Genomic DNA, 15,983 nt, shown 5'->3' on the forward strand with positions numbered 1-15,983 from the left:
GTCTCGGAGGGTAACCTTTTTACGGGCCTTCGGATGCGTGAGAAGTTCCCGTTGCTAGAAATGAAACCAATAAAATCGACTAGAAAAAAAAAAGATAAATGAGAAGAAGAGAGGAGGATATGAAAGTTGTGATATTTGTTTTTGAACAGCTAATGGATATTCGTTTATCGATAGAGAAAAAGGGGGAATCGTAAACCCGCGGGATAACATCGTTTCATTTTATATCTATTGTTTCGAACAACCAGCTGTGTACGTATACATACACCTGTACGCTCGACACAGTGATGCTTTGTTTATATTTTCCTCGTCTCGTTTTTTTTTTTTTTTTTTTTTTTTTTTCCCCCCCCGTACGTATATTTTTTACGAACCATGCGCGGAGAAAGCTCTAACAAATCAAACTTTTGCAATATATCTTCTCTCCCTCGTAGCAAATAACTAACTCTAGATACGTAAACGAAAATATTACAAGTTCGTATATTTGAAGTCCGCTGTCGACGGATAAAAGTCAAAAGGTTTCACCCGGATCCCTGTAGCTTTTTTTCTATTGTTATCATTTTTTTTTTTTTTCCAACCTTAACATCCCCTCGTCCCCCGCCCCGCTTATCCATCCAGCTGTGCAGCTACGGTTCCGCCTTTTATCGCAAAGCCATTTATTACGTTCGATTAACTTTTGATTGGTAATTTTCTGGGGAGCAATTACTTGAAAATGAAAAAAGTGAAAAGAAAAAAGAAACGCATAGTTTTATACCGTAGATTCGGTATCCGGAATTGAACAATGCCGCCGAATACGGGGCAATCGTTACGCGATAGGTACAGGTATTAGCGTGTCCGGATATTCTGTGAAAAAAATTTCAACGAAAGCTCCATAATGAGAGCTGTTAATTGAATCTGACGAAAGTAAAAGAAGAAGAAACAAACGAACGAATGAATAATTGAAAAGCGTTCAGCATAATAACACGTGCGAAAGAAAGGAATTACGATAAACTATATACTCGACGCAAGCTGGTGAAACACCGTCGTCAAAAGTAAAAACTCCGTCTGCGGTATTCCAATCGGATTACGAACCCGCTGCTGCAGCTGATGGTGCGAGAATTATTTTTCATCCTTTTTTTCTTTTTAATTAACATTTCCGAGCCCCGTTCGAATAAATTATACCCGAATGGTCGTTTGTTTCAACACCAGTTTTAGTTGTGAGAAAAAAAAATTTCGATCGTCGAACCGCGCCGCGTTACGCAAAATAATAAAAAAGAATCGTTGCGGCGACCCCCATGGAAAATTTGTCATCGCCGGGATAATATTCATACGTAGTTCGCTGTCGAAGATACCCGAATATCTGCGACGGGCATCGGTAATTGAACATTTCTCTTTCTCCGTACTTTGCGAGTCTTCACTCGCCCGCCTACAAGAACGACGGGATATCGAACCGTCGAAGGCCTTCAACTGCCTTCCTTTCGTTTGACCCATCGCCAATAAATGAGTAACGAAAGGGACCAAACGTACCCAGGGGACTGGAACAAGGGCGAAAACGGGAGGAAAGTAGGGCGGCTGTCCGAAAGCCTGATATTTTCGATGCCGGATGAAAGTTGGCCGAGGATAACTCCCGGGTGAATCAGAAACGACGTGTATGCGTACAGGGGGAGGGGGAGGGAGGGAGGGGGTATGGGGAAACTCAAGAAACTGACATCCTCCGGCGCGCTCCGTGCACGCGGAAGTTCTCCCGATAATTTTTTCATTTCTCTGACTCGGGCCACTTTGTTTTTTTTTGTCCGCAAGGTGACTTCTGACGTATACGTACGCGAGAGCACTTGAAACTCTTTGAGGAAAATGGAAGAAACTGAAGTACTGAACTGAATGAACTGAAAAAGCATCGAGCATCGATGAAGCGTCAGTCGGTCGATGTGCGCGACGATACAGTGATTTTATTTCAATTGTGCATCAGACTGCGTTTTAACGTGTATATATTATATGTATACATGGGAGTTAATTAGAATTCAAAATTACGCTGACGAAATGCAAAATTGAACTCGATTATAACCCGACACTATGCACATACATTGACGTCGAATTTACAGCCTAACGCAAATACCCTAATAATAGCAACGTAATTAGAATGTATTAATATTAATCGCGGTTCGCGGGGATAATCGACTATGCATGTACGCGGTGTACACCTGTATATCACCGAGTTCATAGTCGGTCGGCTCCTCGTCGCCTCGCCCGCCCCATTTTTGTTCTCCCTTTCTTTGGTTTGTTTTTGGATTTTTTTTGTTTTGTTTTTTTTTTGTTTTTTTTTTGTCGTCTGGCAGTTTTTTGGAAATATGCAAATTTTGAAAATACCTCAAAGTTGCGCGGTCCGAATTTGTCGGCGAGAGGCGACTTCGCCCACGCGTACGTTTCGCCATTTTTAGTCGGAGCAGTGAACCGAATTAGGGGTAATACGAAGCTTTGGTAAATTCTCCCGATGTTTCTGCATCTGCAATATTTATGCGAAGCCGCGAAGATTTATCTTGAAAAATTGTTTCCCGTCCAAGTTATATATATATGTATATATGTATACCAATGTACGAACGAAAATTATAGCGGGCAATCTGCCAGCTGTTCTGCCCGGATCGTCGTGCACTGCACCGTGTGCAGCTGCAACGCTCTGCCACCAAAAAACCTTTTTCAAGCAAACTTTATATCTCATGACCTTAATTACCGTCACACGCTACGCTTCGACGGCAAGGAGATCCTCCGTTTAAATAATTATTCAAATACCGATAACGGCGATAACGATTCTCGTTTGTTTTTTTTACCGCGACCCATGGCACGAAAACTTAATTTCGCGCGACAGTTTGCTCGCGGTCTTCTCATCGGCGACAACGTTAATTTCCAAGGAAAATAGGCCTTGCGGAAACAACTGTCGCGAAATAACCGCAATTGATACACGGGCGAAGTTCACCGCGTACGGGTTAAATCCTTCGAAGGTAATTGTCACCCTATTGCTATCGAGTAAACAATCGGATCGACCCCTGGAGCTAGGAAATCGAAGGGCCGTAGAATTAACGACGTTATTACCCGTCCTAATTGTAAGTTCCGCGGAATTATCGCCAATCGATCGAGATGAGGAAGCTGAGCGGGTCCTGATGGGAGAAAAATTTGAATTTCCTTTCGGGCGTCCGGATATTTTTGATTCCCGTTTCCCAACCGAAAATTATCATTTCCCAACCGAGACTTGAGACGAGAAAAATGAATGCAGAAATGGAATCGGTTTTCCATTTGTTTGTCTTCCCTCACGACGCGAATGACGATCGACGGAAGAGCAGAGTCCTGCATGTGCCGACGTCACATATATTTATTGGAATTTTTCTTCTTCCGTAATTTTTTTTCCCCTCTTTTTTTTTTCTTTTTTTTTTCGGTTTCTTTCATTTCGTTAGGATTGCTTTTATGTGTCCCCTTGTAACCGTCAATCCATCGACCGACGCGTATAGCCCGAGTCGATTGTCGTCATTGAAAGCTTTAATGAAACCTGAAACAAGGTAAACGAATATAGAAGCGTTCTGAAGAGTTCCCGATGGCTGCAGGGAAGGCTGTCGCGCAGGTGGTCGAACGACTCTGTTCGGCACTTGAAACTCGATCTGAAGATTGATCGATTTCAATGCGCAGTTAATGGAAGGCTCGCAAAAAATAACAGACCGGATATATTCCGGGAGAGAATTCTTTCGATGCGTATCAATGCGACGATCGAGTTCGCTCTTCTATATGCGTATACCTATATACGTATATACCGCCCGCGCGCTCTTCGCCATTGGAATTTACGTCGTTCGGATTCGTTCTTCGCCGAATCGTTACACTTCTTACCTACATACGTATCCCCCCCTTCCGTTCGTGTGTATCTCCGTGTACGTACATACCCGGTGTCGGTATATAAGGACTTTTTTTCGTATATTTTATTCGCCCGGAGTTCCGAACTCTGTACCAACTACAGCGATATCCGCGCCGTAGCGATATACATACATATGTATATACGCGTATACATGTATGTATATTACCCGTTCCCGACTGCAAACGAATTGGATCAGCAGAAATGACACGGCGGACAAACAAATGTGCGCATTTCGTTCAACGTATTTTAAAAACTTCGTTGACCGGTAAAAACAAGTCGGACGATACGTGAAACGGTCGTTGGAATATAGAACAAACGAGGGCGGATTCTGAGCTCCGCTGAGACGAATGATACGAAACTACGAGGCAAAAAAATAGATCCCGATCGAGGACTGGAAAAACAGCTGAACAGGAATTGAAAATTCGAAAGACCGGAATACCGGGAAAACTTTGAATCGCCGAATCGTGACGATTCGTAATTTTTCTAGTTTTTTTTTTTTTCTCTGTCCTCAGATTTCGGCATCGCAACCGGGCGACAACTTCCCGATTATCCTTGCGCTTTCGCTTTCAACAGCAACGAGACGCGGAGCGGAACATTCACCTCGCCGAACTACCCCGGTTATTACCCCAGGGATACGGAATGCCATTATTTCTTCAATGGTCAACAGAAGGAGCGGGTCCGCATCCATTTTTATTTCTTCGACGTCGAAGGCGTGCTGCCGTAAGTTTTATGGAAGAAAAATAATTGATCTGTTATTTTAGCGTCGTTTACTCATACTGATTGTAAAATGCGCAGTATCCCCGTGCGCCGTAAAGAGTGAACGTAAACGGAGGTGAAGTTTCTTCTCCGAAGAACGCTGGGAGATCTTACTCACATTGTTGGTAATTCCGCTAACTGCGGGTGAGGGGGCAGGGGGATGTCGAGCTTTAATTAATCAAATTCGCGCACCCTTTGTTAGAAACTTACCCTCCTTCTCCTTCCTCTCTTTTCCTCTAGCTTCGCTCTAGCCCGTAGAATTCCTCGCTATAATCTTGCGATATATCCCGAAACCTAGGTTGCTTCAAAGTTACCGGAGATTGCAAATTGAGTAATTGATATCAAGCAGGTCGCGTGATAGCGCTATCCTTCGCGTTATCCGCTCACCGATATCCTTCACCTTCCAACACCGCTGCGTTCGTCCGTGCACATCCGCGTTCGCTCGACGGATCAGAAAACGAAGAAATAATTTTATTCCCGATTAATCAAGAGTTACAGTGTTTTTTTTTTTTTTGTTTTTTTTCCCCGCTCCAAAAGGTATCACCCTTGACGCGAGAGTGAAAAACTTGAAGCATATTTCCGAATCGCTGACGAACTTTGCAATCGCAACGATGATTATATTTATTGATTAAAAAGTCAGATTCTCGAGTTTTATGGGAACCGTTATCTCGATCCGAGGGGGCAACTTTTCTCCGATTACAAATCGAGAATTTCCAATTTTTTCCTCTTCTCCGTCGAACATCGAGAGCGCGTAAAAGTAAAACGGAAAATGATTCGGTCTCGAGATGTTGTCGTCAGTTTTTCTTTTTCCTTTTGTTCGTTCGATTCATTGTGCTTAAAAATAATTCGCTACTTGCCATTCGGCGGATTTTCCGGGAGAGGCGCGTGGGGAAGAGGGAGGAAAATGAGCAAAAAAAAAACCCTCTGAAAGAAGATCAGACGTTAGAGGAACCTAATACGAGATTCGCGAAGGTCAAACTTGACTGGAATTTTTCGGACTTTTGCACAGCGGTAGGAAACATGAAATATATCGTCTCTACGTGACTCTGATTATGAGATTATACCGGATGAAGTGGATAAAGCAAAGAGAAAAAGAAAGAGAAAGAAAAAAAAAAAAAGTAAAAAAAATTCTTCGGCGCTTAATAAAAGTCTGCACGGATAAGGGATAGATCGATGTGTAAAAATATGCAGTAATACTCGAGAACCGCGATATCGTGAGACTTTGAGATCTGAGATCCTCGTCCCCCGCGCTGCTCTATTTTTTCTTATATTTCGAGCTCCGCTCTCTCAACCCAAGGTGAACAAAAGAGATAAGAAATACCGCAATTAATTTGTACTTTGATGAACGAAAAATTTTGCAGATCTCGAAAAATCACTGTAAAAATTCAAAAGCTCCGCAAATCGATAAATAACGAAACTCAAAGGACGAGCTGTAAAAGGACGATATCATAGGAAAAATGATCCGTATCCTAGGTGTATAATACCTGATGGGAGGGTAGCAAAAAATGTATGTCATGAGGGTAGGAATATACTACTAACCCATACGTGTAACAAATTTCTACCCTATACATATCTATGTAATATGTATGTATATAAAATTGGCTGCATATACGCGGGAGGCTATAACTGAAATTGGATTACTTATGGGACTACCAAGTGGAAGCCATGAAATCAATTTATGAGATAAACGAGGGCCGATCATCTCGAGATTTGACGAAAAAGAAAAATCGGGAAAAATTTCGGAAATTCGAGAGACGATTTTCGATGGAACGCTTGTTATTATTTTCAGTAGGTACGTACGCGGGTACGGGCCAGTATAAATTAAAAACTCGACCGAAACTTAAAATTCTTTTCGAAAACTTTTTTAAGTCGCCGTCGAGTGAGCGCGGGTTTCCGATGTACGTAAATGTACGCGAGGATATTAGCTTCATTTAAATTCATGCAAAGCCTTCTTTTTTTCCGTACATTTTTTATCTTTTCATTTTAAGCTATATAAATATGCAGACCTTCCACATGTACGTCGTAACGATTCTTCATTTTTTTAATACTTCGTCGCCATTTTGCAGATCGCTTACGGTTCTAAAAAAAAATTTGGAAAAAAAGAACTCCGAGGAGAGAAAGGGGTGTTCAAACTTTTTCAAAAATCAATGCCAGATGAACTCGATAAAATTATAAGTTATTCGCGTTGAAGTGTCTGGTTGAACGGAAGTCTCTTTACGGATATAAAAATTATGTATAAACACAGATCTATCTATACGTGGTAATGAAAAGGGACGTTACAGTGACGTATAGATCTACCTGTAGTGTTGTACGTACGTACAGCTTTTCCCTTCTGTCTAAATTTATATTTGACGAGCGAAATTGCTCGTAATCCTTTTCGAAACCCTTTTCTCGCCGGAAATTCTGCAACAGCAGGAGGAAAAGGAGGCGGCGGCTACAGCTGGTCGGCAATATTTCACCATGCATCTTACTCGACGGTATACGGAGGCGATTTACGCGAAAGGAGAAAAAAAAAAAAAAGGACCCCTGAATAAGTGCGAATTCGGGTGTCCCGTCGCCGCTTATTCTTCATTTGATTTTTTTATCCTCGGCTTTTTATTTTTATTTATTTATTTTTTTTTCTATCATCTCATCTCGTTCTTTTTCTTCTTATACTTCGACGCGTAGCGATTTATCGCCGACGCGACTAACGCGATTGATATTTATTTATTTATTTGTTTCTCGTTTTGATGTGTTTCAGGTGCGCCCAGGCTTCGGCGAGCGATTTTGTCGAATTTTCGAATTACGTGGCGCGGGACAGGAAATACTCGCGTCACTGCGGACAGCTTCAAGAATACGACGTCGACAGCGACAGCAAATTTTTCCGGGTCACTTTCAAAAGTAACGGAAGACTAGACGGCACCGGTTTCAACGCCAGTTTCGTTTTTTACGACGAAGAAGACAATTTCACGGTAAAAACACCGCAGAGCGCCGCCTCGACGTGTACAGGTAATTATGTACAGGTGAAAATGAATTCCACGCGCGCGGAAATGGTATGGAGTGTAATCGTCGCATAACGAAGAGCGAACTTTTCAAATATTTGACGGCTAACCACCGCCGTTACCTCCTTCTCCTTTTTTCTCCCTTCCACCGAAATCTTGCCGAGAAGGGACGGAGACGCGGGAAACGAGGGTGGAGAAAGGGCAAACGAATCGCTCCGCGAGATGTATTTGAATACCAAATATTGAACAGCAAATTTGAAAAGACAACCACATCGCGCGGTACGACGTATACAAAAACGTATTTTTGCAACGCAAGAGTTGTGGCCGCCGATCATCGTCATTGCCGTTGTCATTGATACCGTTATCAGTTTTCTCGCCATTGGAACATCATCCCCCTCCCTCCCCATCATTCCAGCCCCGAAGATATCGTTATCCGCAGGTAAGGATGCCGCGGGAAAATTGGAAAGACAAATTCAAACATCTTTTGCCCCGGACCGTTACCGCCGTGAGCTCCTTGTAATGCAATCAACAGGTAGTTGCACTTTGCAGCAATCAATGACAGCTCTGCCGCGGTATAAGAGGAATAGGGAGAATCCATAGAGGTGACGAGTTAAACGATAAAGTAACCGGCGCGGTTCGCGCAAAACGAATCCAAGACGATTCTAACTATGATTACGAAATGGTGAAAAAACTTCGTGGGAGATCAATCGAAGGGGGGGGGGGATTAGTCGTGTGGAACGATTCGAAGTCGGAGCCGATGATATTATTAATTTTATCCAACGAGCGAATTGTATCCTCCTCACGCATCTCGCACGGTATAGTATATCCGCGAGTGAAATGATTATTTGAGAGAATCGCATCACGAGACATCGGGTTCAAATTGATCCACTCAACGTATAATACACCCCGCGCCGAGATAATAAAAAAAAGGAAGGAAAAAAAAAAACACATCTCCTCATCGCATCGCTGAACGAACTTACAGTCTTATTACAAAGTATAATTTTTCCGAGGGGTTCGCTGACGTTTTCGAATCTATTCTCGCAAAACCCACCTTGAGCTCCATGGCTGCCTCTTCTGCTATACCGACTCACTTTTGTAGTTGATCTTTGTATTCCTCTAGTACCCCATTCTATATACCGTAATCTTATTATCCGACTCAACCTATATACCTACGTGTCAGGGGATACAATTGTGGGAAGAGAAAATTGAAGGAAAAAAAAAGAAGTCAAAAATTTTCATAGAAAATTGAATTAATTTTCAGCCTGAGACCAGAGATCGACAAACAAGACCGAACGTTTCATCGTCGTCGAGAAAATCCGCGTGTAATATAATTTGTAAATTTTCAGATTTTTTTTCTTTTTTTTTTTTTTTTTGGGGTTTTCGTTAAACTTTGAATCGCGACAGTTCACTGCGATTTATTAGCCGGCGACTCGGTCGAAATTAACCTCTGTACTACGTATACGAGAGTATAAGAGGTCGGCGGACGACGGTGGTAACGGTGAGCCAGTTCGTTGTTGGAATTTACAATAGAAAAGTTGCGTGAAATACTACGACGGGGGACTCCGGAATAAGTATTATTCGAGACTACGCGGAATGGTACAGATAAAGTTTCTGCCCACTGATTTCGAAGGGGAACAATAAAGCTCCGGGCTAAAAGCTTCATATTTTTGCACCGCGGGTACACGCGGTATTATACTGATTTTACGAACACGCGATTTTCAAACATACCGTACTTACATCGCTCCGAAAAATTATCATCGTCGTCATTTTAATCAATTTGCCCGGGTTACCGTCCCATGTATTTTCACGGTATCTCCACCCCGATTTAATTGACTTACCTTGTGCGTATTTCCGATTTTTTGTAACTGCGCGAACGCCACCCCCCATCTTCAGAAGAAATACGAAAAATCAACGCTACGATTTTTCAGTTCGAAAGTGATGAATTTGACGCGATTAATCCTGTGCGCAGCAATTAATAATAATCGACCTGCGAAACGCGACGAGTTATCCTAGATAAGATATTCATGCACGTAGACGTTGAAACTTCTCGATAAACGGCTTCTCGATTGAAGACGCGACGTGCGTGAGAAAGGGAAGCAGATTTTTTCTTCGTCGCGTGTGATAAAAGTGTGAGATACGTATTTCGCGGCATACTACACGTGGGTACAGTTGAGGATGTCTGGAGTTGATTTCGTTTTTTGATAAAAGTACATAAAGCTTGGCGCGCGAGGAGCCCGAGGGGGTATCATCAATTTTTCGATATCCTCAGTGCGAGATGTAGCCGAGACCCAGCTAGCTTTCGGAGAACTCGATATGTGGCAGAAACGCGCTAGACGAGAGCGAGATAATCAAAAATTCATCGTACCAAACCCGCGGCTATTTATGAGCCGTCGAAGACACCGACCGCTTTCACGTCAAACTTCGAAAGACCTTGATGACAAAAAAATCATAACTCAACGACCCGCTTCGCCCCGTGTGACCCGTGCGATGATTTTCACGTTTTTGAAACGTCAAAAATAAAAACAAGTCGACGGGAAATCGACCGACCGGTCCGCTCGAATCTTCCGAGGATATAAAAGCGGGATGGATGAAGAAAGAGAAAAAAAGAATCTTCGTCGTTTTCAAGCTACTCTAGTTTGTGTTAATTGAAACCTTCGACTCGAAAAGCTCCGCGAACCGGCTGTTCTCTTTTTTTTCTTCTTAATCTCACGTCGAAGACTCTCCGGTTCGGTTAATTTAGAAAGAGTAATTGGTGGCGTTTTAATCGTCGACTTTGTTACAGCGGCAAAGCCGCGGGGGTCTCCTTAATCGAAATTCTGATAGCAACGCGGAACTGATATATATATCACTTGATCTCCGAAAACTTTTATTAATTTAATAACGGCCGCGCCAATCATATTTCGGCTTGGAGTGGTACGGGAAATAAAACTTTTCAGATATGTGAGCCATGTGGATATATTAAATACGGGGGTGTGTACCGGCTGCGTAATTCATTTCCTACATTTCTTCGGGTTATTATACCTCCCGGCTGTATATCGGACTAAGCTTTGTCACTCGCGGGGGAGTCGGATATCTGGAAATTGGATTTGTTGCTCGCCCGGTCCAGATCCATCGGGATCGGCCGTGTATGAAAAAAAAAAAAAAAAGGGGCGAACGAACATCCGCCCGACGAAACATGTAAGGTGAATCGTCAACGTCAACAGCTCTGAAAAACAAAAAAAAAAAAAAAACAAAAAGTAAATTGAAGCTATGGTAAATTTCTCGGTCCGCCTAAGATAATTAACCGAATTTACAAAGTCGTTCGAACTTTGTACTTTTGAAGAAAATTAATTTTATACCAAACCCCGAAACGCGGGTTGAGATTGTGACAAAAGTTTAACGGCGGCGTCGTTCCTTCTTCCTTGTTTTGCCTCGGGTCAACCTCTATAATACGTGTGCGTGTGTATACAGAGCAGCTTGATCTCATCCGAAACCACCCTCGTTTTCGTCTTCCGTTATTACGTCCTTTGTTAAAATCGTATTTACGGATACAATTAGTATAACCGAAGGAACGTAATGAAATACATGTATGCACGTGTACGTGCGTATATTTATTTCCACCCGACTGCGAAGACTCCTCCTCGCGTTATGTAATTGGTTCATAAAACAGTCCGTTTGTAGGCACCACTCGTCCATTCGGAATATTATAATTACATGCGGTTTCAGATCCGCCGTATTACGAGGATCGGGATATAATGTAATCGTTATCTCTGGAAGGATAACTGTGAAATGAATTCCGAAACTTTTCGATGGCACGTTACGGCAGATTAATACCCTACCGAAAAAAGTCAGTCGGAGAACTAGGGTTTCGTAGTCTTTCGAAATTGAAAATTGTCATTTTTACGCAACGTCGGATTTATACGCGGCGGTAAAGATGAGTGATGAGTTGGTTTCCCGATGGAGGCTCAACGTGGATAATTCCATTCCAAATGTTCGTAACAGCGTTACTTAATACCAAGGCAAGCCGGTGTAATCGGATTGCTTAACTCGCAACTAACTTCAGCCGCGATATTTCGCTCAACGGAAAGTTGCTACTTCCGGTCCTCTGGTCAGATAAACATTCGAGCTTTCTACAAAAGTAGTAAGATACCACCGACTAGAGTGGAAACATGAAAAATTTCTGACACGTCGTCGAAGACCGATGGACGATTGTTCTGATCTGTAATTTTTTGAAAAAACAAACTTCCAAAATTCAAGATCAAAAAACTATTCAAATCCGCACGCACCTGTTAAGGTGCGCAATTACCACCGGTTAATTATTTTCCAGGTCCCTGTATGCCGCTGGTATTAATTCTACTAGTTTTCGGAAGTTATCTCCGAGGCTGAAATTCATCCCCTAGGTTTACCTGGCTAGCTGAGACAACGGATTGCAATAACTTTCGTGATATGATATAAGCCACACGGTATATTTTTCGCGTGATCTACGGAGTCCTCGCACCTGCAGCTGGTTTCAGGGGAGCATCTTCATCTTCGTCGTCGTAGTAAAGAGCTAAAGAAAAAAATAGAAAGAAGCGACGATGTCTCTGGCCTATTATTATTTCATTGTCGCAAGAATTACAACGAATAACAATTTACGGAACAACAAACGGGGAGAGAGAAGATACACGGTGGAAGAAAGTGCAGACGTTGTAAGGTTGGTGTTCTATTAATTTATCTAGAAGATGAATAAATGAATGAATAAACAAATGAGTTAATAAATAAATACTTTAATAAACGAATGAATAAATAATGACGTAATAGATCGAATAAACCAATTGACTCTAATCGAATCAGACCCACGTTGAGAATAACGTTTATATATAATAAAAATTTGAACTGAATGATACATTGAGTTGGTATCGGTAATTATATTATATTCGTAATTAACATATAGGAATCTTATATGATATCAATATTATATAGATAGCGGAATTGATAAGTGCAGTTCGTTAAAGATTGTGTGTGCTCAAAAATTGAAGAAACAGGGAGAGAACAAAAAAAAGTTGAATAACTAACTACTAACGGATTGAAACGATATACCAGAGACAATCATTTTCATTGTTTTTCTAGGTTTTAATATAAAACAAAAACAAAAAAAAATAATAATAATATGAAAAAACTGAAAGAAAGGGTCATCGCACGTTATGATTTCATGCCATTTTAACAAACCTTAGCTAAATGTATACATGTAACACACTTCTGTCAACTACAAATTTTAGAAAAACTTCGAAAGCCGATTTGAAATTAAATTTTTCACATTTCCAATCTTTCGGCGGTCGGTCAGAATTACTGTAACTATGTATATCGAAAAAAAAAAAACGTTAGAGAAAATTTTTGGTTAACAATCACGAGTCTGAAAGCTGAGTGAATGTCAAACGATTATTATTTAACATGTGAAAAACTAAAGCAGATCCGCGAAACCTTATTTGAATCGCGACGAAGTATGTATACTATAATACCCTATGATTATTTCGTAGCGGTGCAGTTATAAAATGAATTGTGCATGGTTCCGAATATACCCGTGACTCGATTGTGTATTTTATCTATGTATATATACGTCAATGAATCATTGTAATTACTCGATCGATCTGTATAAAAAAAAAAAAAAAAAAAAGAAGAAAAATGAAGAAATTGAAAAACAAAACTAACAAAGTATAAAATAATCTCCGAAATTAACCTCAGAACCGTGTAATTATACCGTAAATATTCGAACGTATTCATATAGGTACTATTATGTGATTGTTATTTCAATTTTTCTATCATTTCTTCTATACCATCGATAGGATTGTAATAATTATTACTACGTCACGTTTAATTTAATTGGAATTGAACGTTGGAATATTTTGTGAATACTTCGGGAATATAGATTTATAATTCGTTGATACGACTAATATGATATAATTCGTCGATGATTGTACTTTTATTGTACAATTATGAATTATTTGTAAAATGGTGCGGACGACACATTGTATATGTTATATATAATATATCTATATAAATATATACATACTACGGACATATACCACAATTTGTGCAGGTACGAATGATATGGTATTTATACATAACGTAAAAAAAATAAATTATAAATATATTCGTGTTGACCAGTGATCTGCTGACTGTTTAATGCTATTTATATATTAATGATAATAGTAATAATGATAATGTTAACAATAATAATAGTAATAAAAGTAACAAATAAATAAAATACTATTAATCGGTAAGTTATATACCTAAAATAAATAACTGATTAAAAGAAAACTGTATTATTATATCAAGTTGTAAATACTATTATATATATACATATATATATATGAATATACTAAAAATACCATTGCAATTTACTGAAAAAAAAATAGACGTACCGTGTACCGAATGTTATACATTATAGAAATGTATAAGCCGCCAGTGGTCGAACCAATCCAAAAAATGTGCGGGATGGTTTTCCGGATTAATTATTATCGCGATCGAATATTGAAGACATTTCTATCACAGCTAGCAAAATAAATAGGGTACTTTTCTAAGCGTATTCAATTAATCCTTCGCTCTCCATATCAGGATATACGCGATATGAAAAAAATAAATGAGAAGCTGACAAAAAAAAAAGAGAACAAATTAATGAAACAATTCGCCATAATTATCATTCCCTCGCGTGTTGCGAAATTTTCTGGGAACGAAATTTCGCCTCAATTAAAGCAAATATAACAAGCAAGAAAAGTTTATGATCATAAGTCACAGCTTCTTCCATCATCTTCCATCGCTAACTTGTAACAATTGAATACCAAAAAGTTTTGGAGTAATAATTCTATACGTAAAAAACTTTACTTCCTTGCTTTGGCACACCGCCTTCCTTGATTGGATTAATTTTTGTCAGAGTTTGAAATCTGAATCAATTAGAAAATTGGCAGTAAAAATGAAAATCAGTTTTTCACTGTTCTTTTATGTTCCCGAAACTCTAACGTGCGGTACACGAATGAGTTGAATCAGATTCCAAACACCAATAAAAATTGAGTGGAGAACATATAATCAAAATGGGAAAATTGAGTGTCGTCTATTTTACAACGTGGTTACGGCTAAAAGAAGATCTTGACAACCATCTCTGTCTGAATCGTAAGTTTATTTGAACCAAACTGACCACTGGCTGTCGATAGAAAAAAAAACAACTCTCGCACTAACTTTTTCTGTACCTACCTGCAACGCGAAAGAAAGAAGAAATGCAAACGAAGACGATGAGTTAAAGAAATTCTGCAAAATAATTGTATTGATATGATTAAAATTTTCAACTGATGTCCATTAATAATCCTCTGTAAAATATTTATTCACACTTAGATAACACGTTATTATTTTCGTTTCAATCATATCTACGTTGTAAGTGGAAAAAGTATGACAGAATTATAGGATGTCCCAGGCATTGAAGTCTCCGTCGATCGGTCGATATTATCGACGTCTGTTTCTGAATGCCGAAGTTCAAAGCGTCGAACCATGTGAGTAACTTGATACAATTACGCAATTTTACCCAACCTGTATATTATACTTCCAAGATTATAGAATTAAAGTATATTAATTAACTGATTATATTTAATTGATGCTCTTTGAGTTTCTGTATGCAACTATAGCCCAATTACATGTAACTATAACCTGTGGTATCCGCTTACGTTAAGTATACGGAAGGTGTATTTTCTTATTGAGTTTTGAAAAAGGCTCTTGCCTAACTGTCATATGAATATGGAAAACAAAAAAATTAAATTAAAAAAAAAAAAAAAATAAAAAGAAACTAATAAGTCACATCAAAATGTAATTTCACTCACCAACACAAAATTAATAAATCATGATAGATATTAATAAATGATTCAATTTTTGACCCCGATGCAATGAGTAATTTACTTCATTCTTCAAACTAATAAGTTTCAGATTTCGGTCGTTTTTTCTCATATTCGACTGCGTGTAAATTGTCAGATCTATAATGAATAATTAATCACACATATGTGCGCCGCTACAATTACAGTGACGAACATATATAGGACCTAAGTGACGTTTTGATTCCATAGAGAATTCTCGGCAACGTGACGTCAGCTTGATTACCTGTCAACTTTATTGAAGCAATAATTATGACTACGTCGTTGCAACGGAGCCGGACAATTTTATTATACAAATAAAGTGTGCGTCAACCGCTTCATTCGGTGCCTCAGATTCACCTGGGAAATATATCGTACATACCGTAGAGCGTATAATTATAACATACGCATGGCGGTACGATTGCAGGTCATGGGTCGGGCGCAAAGAACTGCACATTGATGTCGATCGCTGCACATGGAGCCGAGTATTTCTCATCGAATGTCGTGAAATAAATTTACCATTCGATATGA

The 15,983-nt window shown here is 39.7% G+C and overlaps 1 protein-coding gene across 1 annotated transcript in view; it reads left to right on the top strand.

Annotated features, from left to right (window-relative positions):
• Positions 1 to 15,456, top strand: part of LOC105690372 (suppressor of lurcher protein 1) — a 251,708-nt gene extending 236,252 nt beyond the window's left edge. The window contains exons 11-13 of the mRNA XM_012408103.3: positions 4,378 to 4,585; positions 7,362 to 7,609; positions 11,909 to 15,456. Of these exons, the coding sequence (XP_012263526.1) occupies positions 4,378 to 4,585; positions 7,362 to 7,609; positions 11,909 to 11,967 (515 nt within the window). The 3' untranslated portion in view covers positions 11,968 to 15,456. The remainder of the gene's footprint in view (positions 1 to 4,377; positions 4,586 to 7,361; positions 7,610 to 11,908) is intronic.
• Positions 15,457 to 15,983: the final 527 nt, after the last annotated feature.

Source organism: Athalia rosae, chromosome 6 (assembly GCF_917208135.1).
Source record: "Athalia rosae chromosome 6, iyAthRosa1.1, whole genome shotgun sequence".
NCBI lineage: Eukaryota > Metazoa > Arthropoda > Insecta > Hymenoptera > Athaliidae > Athalia > Athalia rosae.